We start from the raw sequence: 20,056 nt of genomic DNA, 5'->3' as shown, positions 1-20,056 counted from the left end.
TGCTAATCATCTCTATATATCTATGAAATCCAACGCCTGTCTGTCTGTCTGTCCGCTCTTCATGAGAAAACTACTTAACGGATTTAGATTGGGTTTTTTCTATAATTTGCTTGAACATTCCGGTTGATTTCTCTCATCGTGCTAAGTATCGTAGTTCGCGTGCAGGAGTGATATATTTGCGCTAATCTAAGACAGAGGCTACAGGCTGAGTGGAGGAGCCCTCCTCACCCACGCGCCAGCCTTGGGGCATTCCTTACATCTGCTTAGCTAGTGAACGGGAGAACTTAATGGATTTAGATCAGGTTTTTTTCTATAATTTCTTCGAACATTCCAGTTGATTTTGTGACTTCTCTCATAGTTCGCTTACGGTAACGATTTATTTGTGCAAATCCGAGAGAGACACACTTGGCTGAGCAGAGGCCCTGCCCCGCTCACTCAGGCACCAGCCTTGGGCGAATCTTATATCCGCTTAGCTAGCGAACGGGAGAACTACTTAACGGATTTAGATCAGTTTTTTTTCTATAATTTCTTCGAACATTCCGGTTGATTTTGCGACTTCTCTCATAGTTCGCGGTACTGATTTATTTGCACAAATCCGAGAGAGATGCACCGAGCCGAACGGAGGCCCCGCCCCACTCACTCAGGCACCAGCTTCGGGCACATTTTATATCCTCTTAGCTAGAGAACGAGAGAACTATTTAACAGATTTGGATCGGGATTTTTCAATAATTTGCTTGAATATTCTGGTTGATTTTGCGACTTCTCTCATAGTTCGCTTGCGGTACTGATTTATTTGGACAAATCCAAGAGAGATGCACCGAGCCGAACGGAGGCCCTGCCCCACTCACTCAGGCACCAGCTTCGGGCACATCTTATATCCTCTTAGCTAGCGAACGAGAGAACTATTTAACAGATTTGGATCGGGATTTTTCAATAATTTGCTTGAATATTCAGGTTGATTTTGTGACTTCTCTCATCGCGTTAAGTATCATAATTCACTTGCAGGCCGAGGGGAGGGGGAACCATGACATCAGGAATGGGAAGTCGGGCAGGACCCTCCTCGCTGTCCTGTTTCACTTCTATGTGGGTGGAGCCGCAGGGGGATGGCTAGTGCTTATATATACTTGCATATACTGTAATTGAAGCCCCTCAGTTTGAGTAAATACTGGATACCTTAGGATGATATAAAAAAAAGGAAAGATAAGCTAACGGAATTCTGTCTCAGACGTCGTTCTGAAACAGACGAGACCAAAATCCTGCCATACATTTTCTGTATCACTGGTGTTTTCTCCATTCAGATCTGGTGTCTCAAAGTCTTGTTCAGCAAGGACAGTCTCGTAGTAGACACTCTGTTGTCTGGCTGCCCACTTTGACCCATCCAGTACTCGTGTAGATGTGGTGGTTTAGGTGATTCTGGCCTGTGCGGAGTCTGAAGTTTGCTATTTGCTTACATGCTGTAAGCAGTTGGTATGGGTTATTCCCAGTGGAGGCCATCTCTTGGTGTGTTGTTTGGCCTTGATGAGTGTCCTAGCATAGAGGTAAGTGGTAGACCTGCCTTTCTGTTCAATTAAAGACCCTTCCTTTGCCAATATGTGAGCAACTTTATTGACTTTAGTCCAGGAGAGATAAGTGAGTTGTACTTGGAATTGCTGGTGTTTTAAAGGAAATGGTAGTCTGAAGAATCGATATACACTCACCTAAATGATTATTAGGAACACCATACTAATACGGTGTTTGACCCCCTTTCTCCTTCAGAACTGCCTTAATTCTACGTGGCATTGATTCAACAAGGTGCTGAAAGCATTCTTTAGAAATGTTGGCCCATATTAATAGGATAGCATCTTGCAGTTGATGGAGATTTGTGGGATGCACATCCAGGGCACGAAGCTCCCGTTCCACCACATCCCAATGATGCTCTATTGGGTTGAGATCTGGTGACTGTGGGGGCCATTTTAGTACAGTGAACTCATTGTCATGTTCAAGAAACCAATTTGAAATGATTCGAGCTTTGTGACATGGTGCATTATCCTGCTGGAAGTAGCCATCAGAGGATGGGTACATGGTGGTCATGAAGGGATGGACATGGTCAAAAACAATGCTCAGGTAGCCCGTGGCATTTAAACGATGCCCAATTGGCACTAAGGGGCCTAAAGTGTGCCAAGAAAACATCCCCCACGCCATTACACCACCACCACCAGCCTGCGCAGTGGTAACAAGGCATGATGGATCCATGTTCTCATTCTGTTTACGCCAAATTCTGACTCTACCATTTGAATGTCTCAACAGAAATCGAGACTCATCAGACCAGGCAACATTTTTCCAGTCTTCAACTGTCCAATTTTGGTGAGCTCGTGCAAATTGAAGCCTCTTTTTCCTATTTGTAGTGGAGATGAGTGGTACCCGGTGGGGTCTTCTGCTGTTGTAGCCCATCCGCCTCAAGGTTGTGCGTGTTGTGGCTTCACAAATGCTTTGCTGCATACCTCGGTTGTAACGAGTGGTTATTTCAGTCAAAGTTGCTCTTCTATCATCTTGAATCAGTCAGCGCATTCTCCTCTGACCTCTAGCATCAACAAGGCATTTTCGCCCACAGGACTGCCGCATACTGGATGTTTTTCCCTTTTCACACCATTCTTTGTAAACCCTAGAAATGGTTGTGCGTGAAAATCCCAGTAACTGAGCAGATTGTGAAATACTCAGAGCGGCCCGTCTGGCACCAACAACCATGCCACGCTCAAAATTGCTTAAATCCCCTTTCTTTCCCATTCTGACATTCAGTTTGGAGTTCAGGAGATTGTCTTGACCAGGACCACACCCCTAAATGCATTGAAGCCACTGCCATGTGATTGGTTGATCAGATAATTGCATTAATGAGAAATTGAACAGGTGTTCCTAATAATCCTTTAGGTGAGTGTAATTCACATGTCTTTGGGGTGCCAAGTCGGCTGTCCCCATTTACTTGTCATAATTATACAACATGAAACAATGCTTGATGGCGCTTGCCACACATACAAACAAAATAAGGTGGTCCCACAATGATCAGCTAGTTAAGTTACTCCCTCAAGGCTCTTATCAGTCAGCTGGTGAAGCTCCTCTCCATGGTCGCTTATTCCATAAGTGACACTTTCCTCAGGACGGTCTTCAATTTATAGGCTAGGGAGCAGAAGGGGCAGAGTTAGGTGCCCTCACTGTGGTGTTCTTTTCGTGCTGTGGAATAAAGAGAAGGCAAGGTAGTTAACAAAGATAGTGCCCCCTCTCGGCTAGGGGGGGTGTCACCTACCTGTAAGGAACTTGGAAGGTGACCCTCTGAGGCACATGTGTGACAAGGAATAACCTGGAAAAAGTACTTTTGTATTATATAATATGGTTTATTTGAACCCTTGCACTTGTGCCTTGAGTCTGGGGGCCCTGGGGCGCCCCTAGTGGTCACAAGTTAAAAAAAGTAACGTATAATACAATTACACATAAACCAGCAGGTGGGTATAGCACACTATACAGGGTAGGTCAGTGGCTTTTGTGGCCTGAGGGAAGAAGGTGTTCCTGAAGCGGGTGGAGGGAGTGACGAGGGATCCGGTGGCGCTTCCCAGATGTCAGAAGTGAAGCAGGACATGAGCTCGATGGGCATCATCAGAGATGATGGATTCAGCTCTCCTCAGGCGGCTGCTTCAGTAGATGGTATGAAGCTGCGAAAGGTCAGTCCCAGGACTTTGTGATTGGGTGCGTGATGCGTCCACTCAAGATACTTTCAATGGTGCTGCGGTAAAAGTTCAGTAGTGTTTATGGGTCAATGGCAGAGACTGGCAGACTGGACAGAATTGAGGGAAGGACTTGTTTTCAGACGGTAAATGGGAAGGACTCTTGCTGTGGTGACAACATGGTGGCCCCAATACAATACAACATGCAGTGATACACAAGAAGATGAAGAACCTTAACTGTAGCAATAAGACGGTGTCCCCCGGTAAGACAGACACACAGACTGATACTGTCACAAATGGAACTCGGGATGGTCTCTCACACATTTGGCAACTTCAACACACATTAAGCTATGACCACAGGAACTCTGAATGCTTTTAATTGTTACAAAAAAGTGCTTCCCATTCAGCCCAAGTGGGCGGCTTACATTTTAATAATCAACAGCCTTCTCCCAGCAACGCTCTCGTTTCATTTGATGTTCTTAATCTGTCTACCTTTCACTTATTCAAGGGTATCCATGACTCAAGCAAATTGGCGATTATCTTCCTACTGTGCTGGGACTTCAGTGCTTGTTAATTACTTCATTGCTTGGTGATCATTTCTACTTTAGATGTGCCACAGAGGAAAAAACAAAAGGGAAAAGGAAAAAGAAAAAAAGATAAAGAAACGATCAAATGCAAGCTTGTTCGGCTTGCCATTTAAAGCTGAACGTGGTGACCTTTACACAGTTTGGGGACCTCGGGTGAGAAATATCTGCTTGGTCCTAATTTTACAGAATCAAACAAGGAAAGACGACTACGGCTTTTACAAGTTCCAAGTGGCTTAATTGCCTCCTTTGAAAGAAATTTGCCATTTCTATGCTAGACATTAACAAACGTCGCTCATCATTTGCTGTGTCTGCAATCTGCTCTTGTCGGTGTCACATTAACACGTAATCACAGATACTAATTATTGGCACAGCCGCTGAAGGTGCGGGCACAAGTGTCGAGCCAGCTCAGTTACCTGACACACGTCTTGCTTTGAAACTTTTCCGGTTTCTTTTAAAAGTCATTTTAAACCGAGCTGATGCTCCTTGCCTGACAGAAATACAGCCAGGAATGTTTTATGTGTGTTCTAGAAGGTTCTTTTCCTTGGCAAAGACTGAACCAGACATGGACGGAGTGAAATGCTTGATAGCTTATCAGTTCATCTTCATGTTAAGAAAATGAGATATTAGAACATTAGAACAATCTGGACGAGAGCAGGCCATTCAGCCCAACAAATCTCTTCAGTCCTTTCTATAAAAACATCAAGTCGAGTTTTGAAAGTCCCTGAAGTCCGACTGTCTGCCACACTACTTGCGTCTTTGCAAAGTGAACCGTATTTTGAGACCCCCTAAGAGTACCGAGTTGTAGTTCAGTATAATTATTGTGTATTATTTTTTTCCACCTTCAGCACGTCTAAGCTAAGTTTGAGTCCTACCGCTTGGGCAGGTCCTGCTGATGAGTGATGTCAGGGTGGGCACCAGGCTAGCATGAGGGCACCCCAAGGATCAGTGCCAGGTCCTCTCTGCACCTGTCTACACATTTCCTCACTAGGTACCATCATCCAGCATCTGCGTTTTTTATTCTTACTGCTGTGCCAGCTGTACCTGTCATTCCCTCCAGAGGTCCACACAGAATCTTCTTGAACCTCTGCATGTCTCAATGATACTGCAATCTGGATCAAGGTGCACCATCTCCAGCACAGCCTGCCAAAGTCGGACACTCTTATTATCCCAACCTCTCCATCTGTTCAGTTTGGTCATTACCGCTAACACCCACCAAGTCAGTGGGGTGGTAATTGATGACCAGCTGACCTACATTGACCACATTTCCACCGTCTCTTGGTCCAGCAGAAATACTTGATACAGCATCCACAAGATCAGACCATGCTTTGGTGTTGTCTACTCTGGCCAGAGTACCGGAATGTGTCACAAGGCCACTGCAGATGATTCAAAATGCATTGGCACATTTGGCGTGCAACCATCTGAGGTGGGCACATGTCACTCCTCTTCTCCAATCGCCACTTTGGCTCCCTGTCCCAGCACATATTCAGTTCACATCCTTGATTGTTGCCTACAGATTGGGGGTGTATTGGGGCTCAGATTTATTTATATGAAAGAATTGTCTCTGGATTTTAACAGCACCTCCATGTATGGAGACACTTGTAAGATCCTATATTCATTCTCGACTACTCAGAACTATTGAAAGGCGTCTAGTGATGCCATCTGTGAAAAGAGGTCCATGGCGCAGTTCAGTTTTTAAATAAATAATTGTGTCCTGTGAACATACAGGCTCAGAACTGGTGCAGGTGTGCCTATGACGGTGCCACTCTGGGTTTGATTGCAGCGTTTGGCTGATCGCCCACTCACGTGCAAATGTGAAGGGATCAGCCAGATGCCTCATTCACACCTTGGAGTGGGCAGAGGGTCACAACTGCAACCGATCAGGCTGTATAATGGAGCCTGCATGACAGAGAAGTAAGGGAACGAGGAAAGAGAAAAGAACAGAAAGGTCAGAACGGAGAGAATGGAAGTTAAAGAGAAAGAAAGAAAGAAAGAAAGAAAGAAAGAAAGAAAGGGGAGAGTCAATACTATGAGGAATGGAGGCTGGTTGTCGGGAGTGAGTCTCAGGGTGAGGAGCCTGGGGTTGAAGAAGGGCGCTCTGATTAATAATAATAATAATAATTATAATAATAATAATAATAATAATACATTTAATTTATATATCATCATTCACATGCTGAAGGTGCTTGAGCGATGCTGGAGAGCAAGATTGGCCCGTTATGCAGTGACAGGCGACGGGAGACGTGTGTGCGGCTCAGCATGGCACCTCATGGAAGCCAAAGGACTGGCAATGGGGACCCTTGCCAGGTATTTATGGTTGACTGCACCTGTCGATGGGTGGCTTCTCTGGCTGCAAGGTCTGGATAGGATGAGCAGAGGTGACACCAGATTTTAGGACGCATTGGAGCTCATATTTATTTATATGAAAGTACTGTCTGTGGAGTGTAACCCCATTTTATTGGATTTCTTAAATGCCTGGTTTATTTATTCATTTGTTTGATTTCAATAAAAGCCCTGCCACTGTCTGTGCCAACCCCTTGTGGAATGTCTGTGTCCTCTTTTGCCCTGCTCATGACTATCCGGTACGACGAGGCTCTCGGATGCGACAAGGGAGAGTGGAGCCCACCCAGACCGTCACACCACCCCTGTGTGGCATCAGATCCTCTATCCAGAATTTTTGTCTGTACGTCCTGACTGGTGGAACCAGCAGCCCCCGTCCATTCAAACGTTTGACTCTCTTGTCTCTCTCTCTTGTTGAATTTTTGTTTTTTTAGTATTTTGTAACCTAGGAAGTGTAACTCGCTTGTATTTTTCTCTGAGCTCTTCAATTGTGGTGATCAATTTTTTAACCTTATCCTGTAACACCTGTGCCCATACAGTACCCCAAATTGATGTTTATTAAATTTTACTGAGCACTTTTGTAAGCTGCTTTGGATAAAAGCATCTGCTATTTGAATAAATTAAATTGTAGATGACAGTAACTTGATCAGCACCATAGCCATCACCATTCAAAGCCTCGGCCACTGAGCCGTACTGCCTACTTTACATGTGTGACCCCATGATAAAGCACTGACGGACAGCTTTTAAAATGTTGGCTTCAGTCAGTCTCAGTGTTTTAGTCCCTCAGTTAAGCATCGACAGTGATTCAAAAAAATCCGTTCACTCCACTAATTCTCTATAAGGCACACTTAAATGTATTATTCATCTCCATGTTGCAGGTTTGGGGCAATCACAGGATGACATATTTAGGGATAATCAGTAATGCTGTGTTAGTAATAGACTTTCATTTTAATGTTGCAGATCAATGGTAAAAAAAACAAAAAGAAACTTACCTTTGGAAAATGGTAGAAAATCCTTAGTGTGGAGTTGCCTGAAAAATTAAGTCTCAAGGTAGGTGGCTGAGTTTAGCTGCCATTTCGTTTCCGTTACTCTGAACATCCCTTACACTCACTTGGCAATGAAAGTCCATGAAGTGGAAATGAGGACAGAAGGAAGCCTACCAGTGCCATTCCATAAAATAAAAACAAAGACTAAGCTGAAATCCAATCTCTTTAACCTAAAGTTCATAAAACCATGTATTTTTATAACATTTAACACAGGCACAGTAGCAAGTGACCTGTGAAATTTAAATTTAAGGAGGGTGATCTCAATCTGTTACACCACACCACAAGTACTTACAGCGCACGTCGTGTAAATCTGTGGTCTTGTCTACCACTTGGGCGGTTTGTCCTTCAGCCTGCTAAAAGAAATCTTCCGCTACAGCGAAGAAAAAATATGCACTTCCCTTGTTCCTCTTTCACCTTGCAGTATAAAACATAAAAATGAATGCAGTTTAATGGCAAATTGGTGACATAATTATCTTGGCGTTCCTAATGGAGTCATTAAGGGGCATCTGTGTTAATGCAGCAGCAGATAAGTAATTCAGTGTCACTGTAGGGATGGCTGCTCTTTACATCTGTACATTGCTCTCGTACGTTAATCTTCACAATCTCCTTCTTCAGCGTGATATCATGCAGGGCTAGCCTGAAGAGCCTGTTGTGTAACAGATCCCCAAGTGTGCTAAAGTTAACAGGGTTTTAATTACAGCCTCCGCGAGCGAGAGAGCATCAGAATGCGGGCCCGCCTCTTAGCGTGTTATACACAGCGCCATGCCTTCGACACGATCTCCACGTGGTACGGACCGGAGATATCTATCTATCTATCTATCTATCTATCTATCTATCTATCTATCTATCTATCTATCTATCTATCTATCTATCTATCTATCTATCTATCTATCTATTATATAGTGCCTTTCATAATCTATCTATCTATCTATCTATCTATCTATCTATCTATCTATCTATCTATCTATCTATCTATCTATCTATCTATCTATCTATCTATCTATCTATCTATCTATCTATCTATCTATCTATCTATCTATCTATCTATCTATCTATCTATCTATTATATAGTGCCTCTATTATATAGTGCCTTTCAAATCTATCTATCTATCTATCTATCTATCTATCTATCTATCTATCTATCTATCTATCTATCTATCTATCTATCTATCTATTATATAGTGCCTTCAAATCTATCTATCTATCTATCTATCTATCTATCTATCTATCTATCTATCTATTATATGGTGCCTTTCAAATCTATCTATCTATCTATCTATCTATCTATCTATCTATTATATAGTGCCTCTATCATATAGTGCCTATCAAATCTATCTATCTATCTATCTATCTATCTATCTATCTATCTATCTATCTATCTATCTATCTATCTATCTATCTATCTATCTATTATATATGCCTTTCACTCTATCTATCTATCTATCTATCTATCTATCTATCTATCTATCTATCTAGTGCCTATCATATCTATCTGCCTATCTATCTATCTATCTATCTATCTATCTATCTATCTATCTATATCTATCTATCTATATCTATCTATCTATCTATCTATCTATCTATCTATCTATCTATCTATCTATCTATCATATAGTGCCTTTTAATCTAACCCTACCCCTAACCCTAATTTCTATCTAAGTGGACTCCAATCAAGTCCACGGATTCACAGGATTCACCTGAACACAGCATGCAGTGCCACAGTAGAGGGACTTCTAGGAAGGAGACATTTCCATTTTTAATTTTTAATTAATTGGCAGAACATTCTGTAAGAGGTTACTGAATGTAGATTAATAGGCCAAAATAGCAAATGTATCCATTTAAAATGAAATCTTTGACACAATAAAGTGTGCAGAAAGTGAAGGAGTTTTGAGTATGTTCTGAATCCAGTGTATAGCACACATTATGAAGCTTGTCTTGAAACTTGTGACCAAGTGATTTGGACCCAGGACAGACCTTCGGCGTCTTATGGGCTCCACTGAACTTTCATTTTAGCCGTTTAGTTTTGTGGCCTCAGTGGAGTGTCACTTGACTAGATGTTGAAAATCACACAGAAGTATCAGCAGCTTCTCCAGTGTTAACACTGTGGCTCACCTGAAGATGGAAACCTTACAGTAGTGCTCCGATAAAAGGCCGTGTGCCTTCTCAGCAGCTAATCTGTTGACTTACTTCTGGAGCTACAAAATTAAATGTATAAATTGAAATGCCTTTGCACATTGCTTCTGCTTTGAATCAGCAGGTCAAGTATCATGGATGTTGACGGGTTGTGAAGAATTGTAGACTCCATCACGGGCCTGCTGCCACCTAGGGGTATGACGCTGCACCTCATCATTTCAAATCCTTATTAACATGTGAACTTAAGTGCTTTTTTTTTGCTGTCTTTTTCACAAAGTTTCAGCCGTTCCTCAATCCCTAGTCTATTTTAGAGACTATTATATGGAGTCAAATTTTCTTCCTTTTATAATGGGAAGGCAATGCAGGCTCCATCTATATGCACTTCAAATATTTCCATTTAAATGAAGAGGTTTTTCTTTCTCTTTTCTTTTTTTTTTTTTTTACTTCAAGTCTAACGCAGGCGATAAGTCTGTCCATTCAAATGCTAACAGAGTCTTCAAATCCTAGCTTTCCTCCACAATGGCAGAGGGATTTGCTGCTTCTGTAAATGATCTTCTTCCTATTTTGCTGTGGCTCCAGGTAGCTTTTCAAGAATGTCAGGCAAAGTGCTTAAAAGTTGCCTTTACTGTTATTGAGCAAGTGGACCTCTCAGTTGGAGGAGAGGGGAAGACATTTGAAGGCATAAACCCTTCCATTGTTGAGGTATAGCGACATGGCGCAGATCTTGGGTTTCACTTACATAGCCTGAAGTCGGATTTCATCTGATGAGCTTCTCCATACTTGCATACCTTCTACGCTCCTCTCTGAAGTACGTAGCAGGAGAGGAGTGGCACTGCTGCCAGGGCCATCATTCTGTACATCAGTTTGGACAAGACTGTTGAGTTGATCGTGCGTTATTTCAAAAGTCTTGAATGCTTGCCTATTGACTAGTCAGTTGGTCAACACCCACGTAGGCATGTCCAGCAGTCACTTGTGGTCTGTGAAAGGTGGTAGTGAGCCAAACTCATCTTGTGAGGCAAAAATAAGTAAAAAGAAAAGTCTGTTCTTTTACAGAAACATTTTGCTGGGTTGGTAAGTATGTTTGTCAGGTACCACCATATTAATTATATACTTCATACATTCTACATTAGAACACTCTGGGCGAGAACAGGCCATTCAGCCCTAAATAAAAAAAAAAGTCACGTCGTGTTTTGAAAGTCCCTAAAGTCTTACTGTCTGCCACACTGCTTGGTAGCTTATTCCAAGTATAATATTGTATATTATACGGAGGCACTCATGAGGTCTTCTGCTCCTTCTCACCCACTCAGGTCATCTGATGGATGGCATCTAGCTATGCCACCGCTGTGCGGCATCAAATCTCAATCAAGACTTTTTCCATGTGTTGCTCCTAGCTGGTAGAATGAGCTGCCCAACTCCTTTCCAATTTCTGTCTTCCTCACTGTGTTTAAGAAGCACTTGTGAATATTGATATGATTGGTAAAGACTTTAATGTGAGGCTCTTAATCTATAGATTGTGGCAGACGGCTGGGGGTGGTACCCAGCCGGGACGCCCAGGAGGACCTCCTCCAGACCACGAGGGGGCGACCGCCCTGGGCTCAACCCTGTATGGGCCCGTGGTCACCGCCAGGGGGCGCACCGGTGCCTGAAGACCCCTGGACCTCAGCACTTCCGCCACACAAGGAAGTGCTGGGGGGAAGAAGACTGGGGACACCCAGAGGGCTTCAGGGTGCGCAGCCGGCACTTCCACCACACAGGGGAGTGTCCGCGGAGGAGTGTCGGGAAGCACCTGGAGCCCATCCGGGCTTGTATAAAAGGGGCCGCCTCCCTTCATTCAGGGCTGGAGTTGGATGGAAGAGGACGAGGTCTGGAAGGAGAAAGAAGGATGCGGTCTGAAGCAAAGGCATTGTGGACAGAGGCCTGGACTGTTGGGGTGATTGGTGCTGCGGCACTGGGTTGTGCACTTTATTATTACTAGAAATAAACGTGTGTTGGACTAAAAATGATGTCCGTCTGTCTGTGTTCAGGCTGCTTCCCACAATATATAAATATATATAAAAGCCAAATACCGCTGACTCACTCATCATGAAATCTCCCGAACCATGAGAACTTGGGACTTGAAATTTGGAATGTTAGGTTACCCTTGGCCCATAGGTGCTCGCTGAGAAACGGTTTCAAAAAATTTCGTGGTCCAAGTGCAAACTTTCTTATAGTTTTTTAGACCAGTCTGTCTGTCTGTCCACTTTTCACGAGAAAACTACTTAACGGATTTAGATCGGGTCTTTTTCTAGAATTTGTTTGAACATTCCGGTTGATTTTGTGACTTCTCTCATCGTGCTAAGTGTCATAGTTCATTTTTGGTACTGATTTATTCAGAAGAATATGAGAGAGAGAGGGGGCAGGCTGAGGGGAGGGAGGCAGGGCCTCAGGAGTAGGGAACTGGGCGGGGCCATCCTCAGTCACACGCCGGTCTTGTGGCGTATCTTACATCCGCTTAGCTAATGAATGAGAGAACTACTTAATGGATTTAGATCGGGGCTTTTTCTAGAATTTGCTTGAACATTCTGGTTGATTTTGCGACTTCTCTCACTGCGCTAAGAATCATAGTTTGCTTGCAGGAGTGATATATTTGTGCTAATCCGAGACAGAGGCTGCAGGACGAGGTGAGCGGGAAGAGTGACGTCAGGCGTAGAGAGCCGGGGCAGGCCCTCCTTGTTGTCCTGTTTCACTAATGCGCGGGCGAAGCCCGGGGGATGGCTAGTCTCTCTCTATATATAAAATCCAACATCTGTCTATCTGTATGTCTGTCCGCTTTTTACGAGAGAACTACGCAACGGATTTAGATCGGGTCTTTTTCTATAATATGTTTGAACATTCTGGTTGATTTTGTGACTTCTCTCATCATGCTACATATCATAGTTTGCTTGTTGTACCGATTTATTAGCGAAAAATCTGAGAGAGACTCATCAGGCTGTGGGGACGTGGCCCTCCTCACTCACGTGTCGGCCTAGGGGCGTAACCATAACTCCGTTTAGTTAGCAAACAAGAGAACTACTCAACGGATTTAGATCGGGTCTTTTTCTATAATTTGTTTGAACATTCCGGTTGATTTTGTGACTTCTCTCATCGTGCTAAGTGTCATAGTTCATTTTTGGTACTGATTTATTCAGAAGAATATGAGAGAGAGAGGGGGCAGGCTGAGGGGAGGGAGGCAGGGCCTCAGGAGTAGGGAACTGGGCGGGGCCATCCTCAGTCACACGCCGGTCTTGTGGCGTATCTTACATCCGCTTAGCTAATGAATGAGAGAACTACTTAATGGATTTAGATCGGGTTTTTTTCTAGAATTTGCTTGAACATTCTGGTTGATTTTGCAAGTTCTCTCATCGCGCTAAGAATCACAGTTTTCTTGCAGGAGTGATATATTTGCGCTAATCCGTGACAGAGGCTACGGGCCAAGGGGAGGGGGAAGAGTGACGTCAGGCATAGAGAGCCGGGGCAGGCCCTCCTCGATGTCCTGTTTCACTAATGCGCGGGCTAAGCCGCAGGGGATGGCTAATCTCTATATATACCTGTATATATAAAATCCAATGTCTGTATGTCTGTCCGCTTTCATGACAGAACTACTTAACGGGTTTAAGTTGGGTTTTTTTCTATAGTTTGCTTGAACATTCCGGTTGATTTTGTGACTTCTCTCGTTGGGCTATCACAGTTCACTTGCAGTACCAATTTATTAGTGCAAATCTGAGAGAGAGAGAGAGAGGCAGCGGGCCGAGGGGAGGCTCAGTTTATTCTATTTACGTCTATTGTGAGTTTGCCGGTTTTTAAGTGTTGTGTTCCTAAGAATCACTTCTGAACTGTTTGAAATCATTTCAGTTTGATTTGACCAGCCCCTCCTGACTCACCAGTATGATACAGTAAAACCCTCATGTGATATACCGTTCCACTTCTCTTCATGTCTAGTTATGCAAGACACCAAGCTTTTTGGACTACCATATACTTTTGACAGTCTAAATCAGAAAACCCTCATTTTTTGGACCATATTGTGTGCAGTAAAGTACACCTTTTTGATAAACCAAATGATCAGGGGGATTTGAAGTTGTGCCTGGCACATTAATTGACCCCGAGGGGTTCACCTGCTAATGGGATAAGATGGACAAACTTTAAAGGAGAACTCACAGAAGTGGGAATCGGTTAAACAGACATACAGAATGTCGTTTTATGGTACTTTGAGGTTGCTGACAACAAATGTGCTGCTGGTCAACACCTCAGTTTTTTCAGTTTTTATGGAAATGCGTTCACTTCAATATCTTAATGTTTCATGAAATCAAGGCATAGAACAAATAACTAATGGCGAGTAAAAAGAAAAAATAAGTCAAGGAATGATCAAGTGTACCAAATTTTATTCAAGTTCAAAGTAGCCTGCACCTTGTAAAAGTCAAACATAGTAACCGTTGTGATTCAGAATGCCACTCACCAACTCTGCCTCCAGCAAAAAAACCCCAGACCATCACACTTCCTCCTCCATGTTTCACACCTGGTGACACACACTGAGGAACCTTCCTGTCACCAACTCGACCCTGTGTGATGAACCAAAGATTTCCAGTTTGGATTCTTCGTTACGTAAGACTTTCTTCCAGTCCTCAGTAGTCCACAGCTGGTATTTCAAGGCCCTGTTGTGTCCTTTAAGGATTGGCGTCACTCGCCTGTCAGACCTGCAGCACAAAGTCTCCTCCTCACAGTCCAAACTGACACATGCTCTGTTAAGCTGAGTTTGAAGCTGTGAGGCGCCTGTGATCACGTCAGCGGGTGACCCTTAGAAACTCATCTTCTGATTGGCTGGTGACTTTGGCTCTGCCAGATCTCTTCCTATCAGAGTTTCTGCCAGTTGTGTGACTACCGACAGGTCAATTGACTCATTCAGGGTCACAGGCTGAGTTAGCTGTGGGCACTGAACTGGTGCCAGTGTGCTGTAGGACACCACTGCACTCACTGACACTTTGATTTTATTTTGCAATTTCTCTAAATGAAAGGCCTGCACTTCTAAGGGTAAGAATGTTCTGTCTCATTTCGTTTGCCATTATCCCTGGAATATTGTGCAAGTTGTACTTCAGTGGGAGTATTCACACAGTCCGGTCCAACTCTGCTTTAGGACAGGCAGAGAGGCTTTTTAGTAATCACCAGAAGCTGGGACACCTGTGCAAATTGTGTGCTTCAACTTGCAAGGCTTCATTTACTGTAATCGCTGCAGCACATCTGAAGGTTGTAAGCAGTGAGTTGTTCTCTCAAGAAAAACCCATTTGAAATGTCCTTTTCTTTCAGTTTTTGCTAACTTTACATTTAAACCTCTGGTAGTTTACTTCTTACCTTTTGGGTCATTCATTGCATTTAAGCGGATTATATTTGAAGAAAAACTGGACACACTAAGGTGTTTAAAACTTTTGACCGGTAGTGTATGATCGTATGTTTGATATATGATTCTTTACTAGTGGTCTCAGCTCTCTAAGGGCCACCCTGAGAATCTTAAAAATGACAAATTTCAAACACAGACATGTGGGGGATCATTTTAGGCTGTTGAAATATGATGTTAGTTTTTACTTGTTTCTTTAACAATCAATAATATTTAGGCTTTAGTTATTTAAATTGAAGCACACATTTCAAATATTTTATTATGGTAAATTCTTCTTCTTCTTCTTCCTCCGGCTGCTCCTGTTAGGTGTTGCCAAAGCAGATCATCTTCTTCCATCTCTTTCTGTCCTCTATAACACCCATCACCTGCATGTCCTCTCTCACCACTTCCATAAACCTTCTCTTAGGCCTTCCTCTCCTCCCCTTGCCTGGCAGCTCTATCCTTAGCACCCTTCTCTCATTATATTCATCATCTCTCCTCTGCACATGCCCAAACCAACACAGTCTCGCCTCTCTGACTTTGGGGACTGGGCGGTCTCATGGGCTGGATTCCCTACAGATTTTATTTTTTTCTCCAGCCGTCTGGAGTTTTTTTTTTGTTTTTTCTGTCCACCCTGGCCTTACTCTTATTCTATGTTAATTTATGTTGACTTATTTTATTTTCTTACTGTGTCTGTGTCTTTTATTCTTCTATTCTTTATTATGTAAAGCACTTTGAGCTACATTTTTTTTTTTTATGAAAATGTGCTATATAAATAAATGTTGTTGTTGTCTCCCTATCTCCCTATCATCCCACCTGAGCTGACCCTCTAATGTCCTCATTTCTAATCCTATCCATCCTCGTCACACCCAGTGCAAATCTTAGCATCTTTAACTCTGCCACCTCCAGCTCTGTCTCCTGTGCCACCGTCTCCAACCCATATAATAAAGCTGGTCTCGTCCTGTAGACCTTCCCTTTCACTCGTGCTGATACCCGTCTGCCACAAATCACTCCTGTCACTCTTCTTCACCCATTCCACCCTGCCTGCACTCTCTTTTCACTTCTCTTCCACAATCCCATTAATCTGTACTGTTGATCTTGTTTATTATGTTCTGTAAATCATTCCATTTCCTATGAACATCCCAAATTAGGGGGGGCTCATGGTAATTCAGACTTTTTCTGACACCTGCAGTCACAACACCAGGGAGTGAGGGCGTATCTCAGTGACCCTGGATACAAAGCAGGAAACAATCCTGGACAAGGTGCCAGTCCATTACAGGACCCAGACTGACACACACAGACATACCAATGTTTGAATTCCCAAACTGAATTTCACCGTCATTTATTTTAATCTGTGAATGCTACCAGGAGTGTCCCCATCCTTCCCTTTGGATCTTTTCTCCTTTGACAGCAGAAGCCTGCACTTCCCCGTGCAGAACAAAGCCGTGCCCGAAACAAGCTGTTTTCTATTCTCCCAGTAGCTGAGAACAGCAGAAGTGGCACCACTTAAATCCGGCAGCGGTGCCAGTTTGGAGCACCTCTTGAAACATCTGACACATGTTTAGAAGGCCGTGGTCCAAGTTTGCCAACAGTAGGAGAGAGCCTCTTCAGAGCAGCAGCAATGAGCTGCCATCCCAGGGAGTTCAAAGCCGCAACAGTTTTGAAGGTTAGTCGGTTTTTAATCTTTTACATTGCATTCAGAAAAGCTGCAATAATAGCAGACGCCAGCGCTATTAAACTATGTTAATGGAAGATTCATCCATTTTGGCATCCAAGCCTCTGGTTGTCATGGAGACCACCATTTAGCAGTAGCGATCATAGGAGAGAAATCACGCGCCCGGCTTGCACAAAGCTGTTTCGATTTGAGCCAGGGTGTAAAGCACGACAAGGATGAGAAAGATCCCATGGCGAATTTGTGTTAAGCCCCGTCAGGATCTCCAGGCCAAGATCATTACGTGACCCGATTTGTTTTGCCGAAGTCTGGATTCCATTTGCCGGTATTAGTTGTGACAAAATACTTTTGAGATCAGCCTCCCCTGAACCGCTGGGCCACTGTCACATTGCGTCAGAGGCAAACAACATTACTCTAAACGACAAGCTTTTAATACCAAATAACAGTGGAAGACCATTAAATGCATAATGAAATCCTCATTTAGCTTGCTGTCACTCCGCGGAGCAGTAAATGGCTTGTAATTTGCACGAGATTGAAATTGCATTTAGGAATTACAGTAACTAAGCACAGCACTCATCGAATTTTCAATTTTCTGATAGTGCGCCTTGTAATTTCTTGTAAGTGAAATTTGTAGCGGCTCCCTCCGACACGTTTCATGGCTCTTCCCGCAGACTTTGGCGCGCTGCGTGGCCGTGTTTAGTGTCACTTTGGATCTTACAGCCATACTGTCATCATTTCAGGGGAGGTGGCAACCCCGTCTTTTTAATCCAGTCCCCTGGAATCATCTGAAATGTTCAATTTTGGTTTTATCTAAAGATAAGTGACTGGGGCATGGGAGGGGGCTTGCTTGTGTGCTCAGCTTGACAGCAGATGGCAGCAAACAGTGTTGTTTTAAGCTTGAGATGGTGCAGATTAAATTCATTGTCTTATTGTCATATAAAATTACCAAGAGCCATAACCCCTGCACTTCAGAAGAGACCACCTACCTGAAGCTAAGCACGTTCAGACGCTGGCTAGTACTTGGATGGGAGACCATCTAGGAAAAACTGGTGAGGCCAGCAGGGGCCACTTACCCTGTGGTCTGTGTGTGGATCCCATCTGGACCACTGCAGTGTGCTGTTAAAATGGTGTCGTCCTTCAGATGAGATGTAAAATCAAGGTGCTGACTATCTGTGGTCATAAAAGATCCCTGGGCATACTTCGTAAAGATTAGGGTGTACCCCGATGTCCTGGCTAAATTGCCCACCGCAGACTGGTCATTCTGGCCCTCTAATCATCCCCAGTCTCTAACTGTCTAGCTGTCTCTCACCCCTTCACCACCAAATAGCCAATGTGTAGTGAGTATACCGGCACAAAATGGCTGCCATCGCTTCGTCTAGGTCAGTGGTCTCAAACTCTGGTCATGGAGGGCCACAGGTTTTCACTCTAACCCGTTTCTTAATTGGTGACCTGTTTTTGCTGCTAATTAACTCCTTTTACATTCCTTTTAATTGACTTGTTTTTTAAGATTTGTTCCCCTAAATTTCGTCATCGTTCCTCGGATTTGCTTCATTTCTTTCCTTAAATGGCACCCAAACAGAAATGAAACGTGAAGTGAGTGAGCCAACAGAAGACCAACTCAGTCAGGGCCTCAAACCCCAACCAGTTACTTAATGAGGCACAGAGTCTTGTCGTGTCTTTCTTTAATTCTATGGCTCCTCACTTCTCTCCTTGTACAATAGCAGACATTTCTGAAATTGTTGATTTTCTCTTCCTAAGATCTCTGGTAGTACTAGGGTGTTGTACCGTGTTAGACATTGTGAATGTGGAGAAAAGCCAAGCAAAATGACCCCTTTTATTGGCTAACTAAAAAGATTACAATATGCAAGCTTTCGAGGCAACTCGGGCCCCTTCTTCAAGCCAGATGTAATCATCCCTAACCCTAACCCTACGCCTAACCCATTACATCTGGCCTGGCCTGTAATCTTTTTAGTTAGCCAATAAAGGTGTTATTTTGCTTGGCTTTTCTCTAAGATCTCTGGTAAAATGTCTCGTGGACCTGAGCAGATCATCATTCCTGAGACCTTCACCTTTCTTTATTTTAAAATATTGTGTGACGGACACAGTTTGCTAGTCGTGTTTTTGTTAATTTTCTTTCTCTTTATTGTTTGGCTGCTAATTAAGGAAAAAGAAACAATTAAGGGGTCTGAGTCTTCAAGAGCAAGTCAATTAGAATGAATTCAAAAGAAGTTCATTAGCAGCAAAAACAGATCACTAAGAGTGAGAATGAAAACCTGCAGCCACTGTGGCCCTCCAGGACCGGATGCTACACATTAGTGGCAGCTGAAGTGGCTCCCCAACATCTAGAATAGTGAGAAGAGCACTATATAAATGTGAAGAATTATTATCTGCTCCATTTTGATCGTATCCTTTGGGTGCTTCTTCACAGTATTCTAGCATGTTGGTTAAACACAACCTCCTTCTTCTGCAGCCATGCTGACTGTTCTGTAAATCTCCTGTTCTTGCCTTGTGTTTCTACATCTTTTTCTTAATAATTTCTTCCATGAATTCACCTGTGATGAACATTAAGCTTACTAGCCTTCAGAAATCGATATCCTGGAGACGGGAAGAGGTTGTCCTACTAGCAGGTTGAGGGGCAGGATAACAGCAGTTACTTGGAGATGAAGTTCTCCCTTCTGTAAGGAGAAGACAACAGACAGTTAAGTCATGTTACATCAGAATCCTTCCCTGGTGCCCCCTCTAAATAGGCCACCGTAAGGCTCAAAACACGTAATTATTGAACTGAGCTGAACTGTAGCAGCTGTTCTGTTTAGCACTTGGTCATCCTCTGTCCTCCATGTCTTAGATCAGTCAGGCTTTACAGTCTTGGGCAGCACCAAATGGCAGCCCTCCTTGAAACCCCGGCCGTCAGTGTTGGTGTAGGCTGCTGCTTCTGTCGCTGTAACACCTCTCATATGCATTATGGCCAAATGGGGGAGCTGGTGTTGTGGTGAAAAATTCATCATCAGAAGGCTTTTTACCTAAAAATAAAGGCTATTAGGACTCGAGATAGACAGACAGAGCTTTAAGGCTTTATTTCAATAAATCAACCACACGGACTCAACCCAATTCGGCTGTATGAGATTGAGCCCCGAACATTACAGCAATTTCTTAGCATTTTGGCCTCGTTCAATTAGCTCATTCTGCACCTGGTTTTACTGTCCATT

General features: G+C 43.4%; 1 protein-coding gene and 1 long non-coding RNA gene across 12 annotated transcripts in view; one reads left to right on the top strand and one right to left on the bottom strand.

Moving 5' to 3' along the window:
• The window catches only part of rbfox1 (RNA binding fox-1 homolog 1), a 2,577,027-nt gene that overhangs the window by 784,321 nt on the left and 1,772,650 nt on the right, over nt 1-20,056 (top strand). Inside the window, exon 1 of one of the 11 annotated variants that reach the window (XM_039775120.1) lies at nt 16,785-16,844. The exons of the other annotated variants lie outside the window; for them this stretch is intronic. Coding sequence (XP_039631054.1) covers nt 16,800-16,844 — 45 coding nt within the window. The 5' untranslated portion in view covers nt 16,785-16,799. Of the gene's footprint in view, nt 1-16,784; nt 16,845-20,056 lie in introns of those variants that run through there. 11 annotated transcript variants of the gene reach the window in all.
• LOC120542573 lies at nt 2,944-8,021 on the bottom strand. Its single transcript, XR_005636208.1, has 3 exons — nt 7,955-8,021; nt 7,609-7,772; nt 2,944-3,204 (listed from the first exon to the last, which is right to left on the bottom strand). It is a non-coding gene; the product is annotated as an uncharacterized LOC120542573 (long non-coding RNA).

This window comes from Polypterus senegalus, chromosome 13 (genome assembly GCF_016835505.1).
Source record: "Polypterus senegalus isolate Bchr_013 chromosome 13, ASM1683550v1, whole genome shotgun sequence".
Classification (NCBI taxonomy): domain Eukaryota; kingdom Metazoa; phylum Chordata; class Cladistia; order Polypteriformes; family Polypteridae; genus Polypterus; species Polypterus senegalus.
This window is presented reverse-complemented; position numbering and strand designations above follow the sequence as displayed.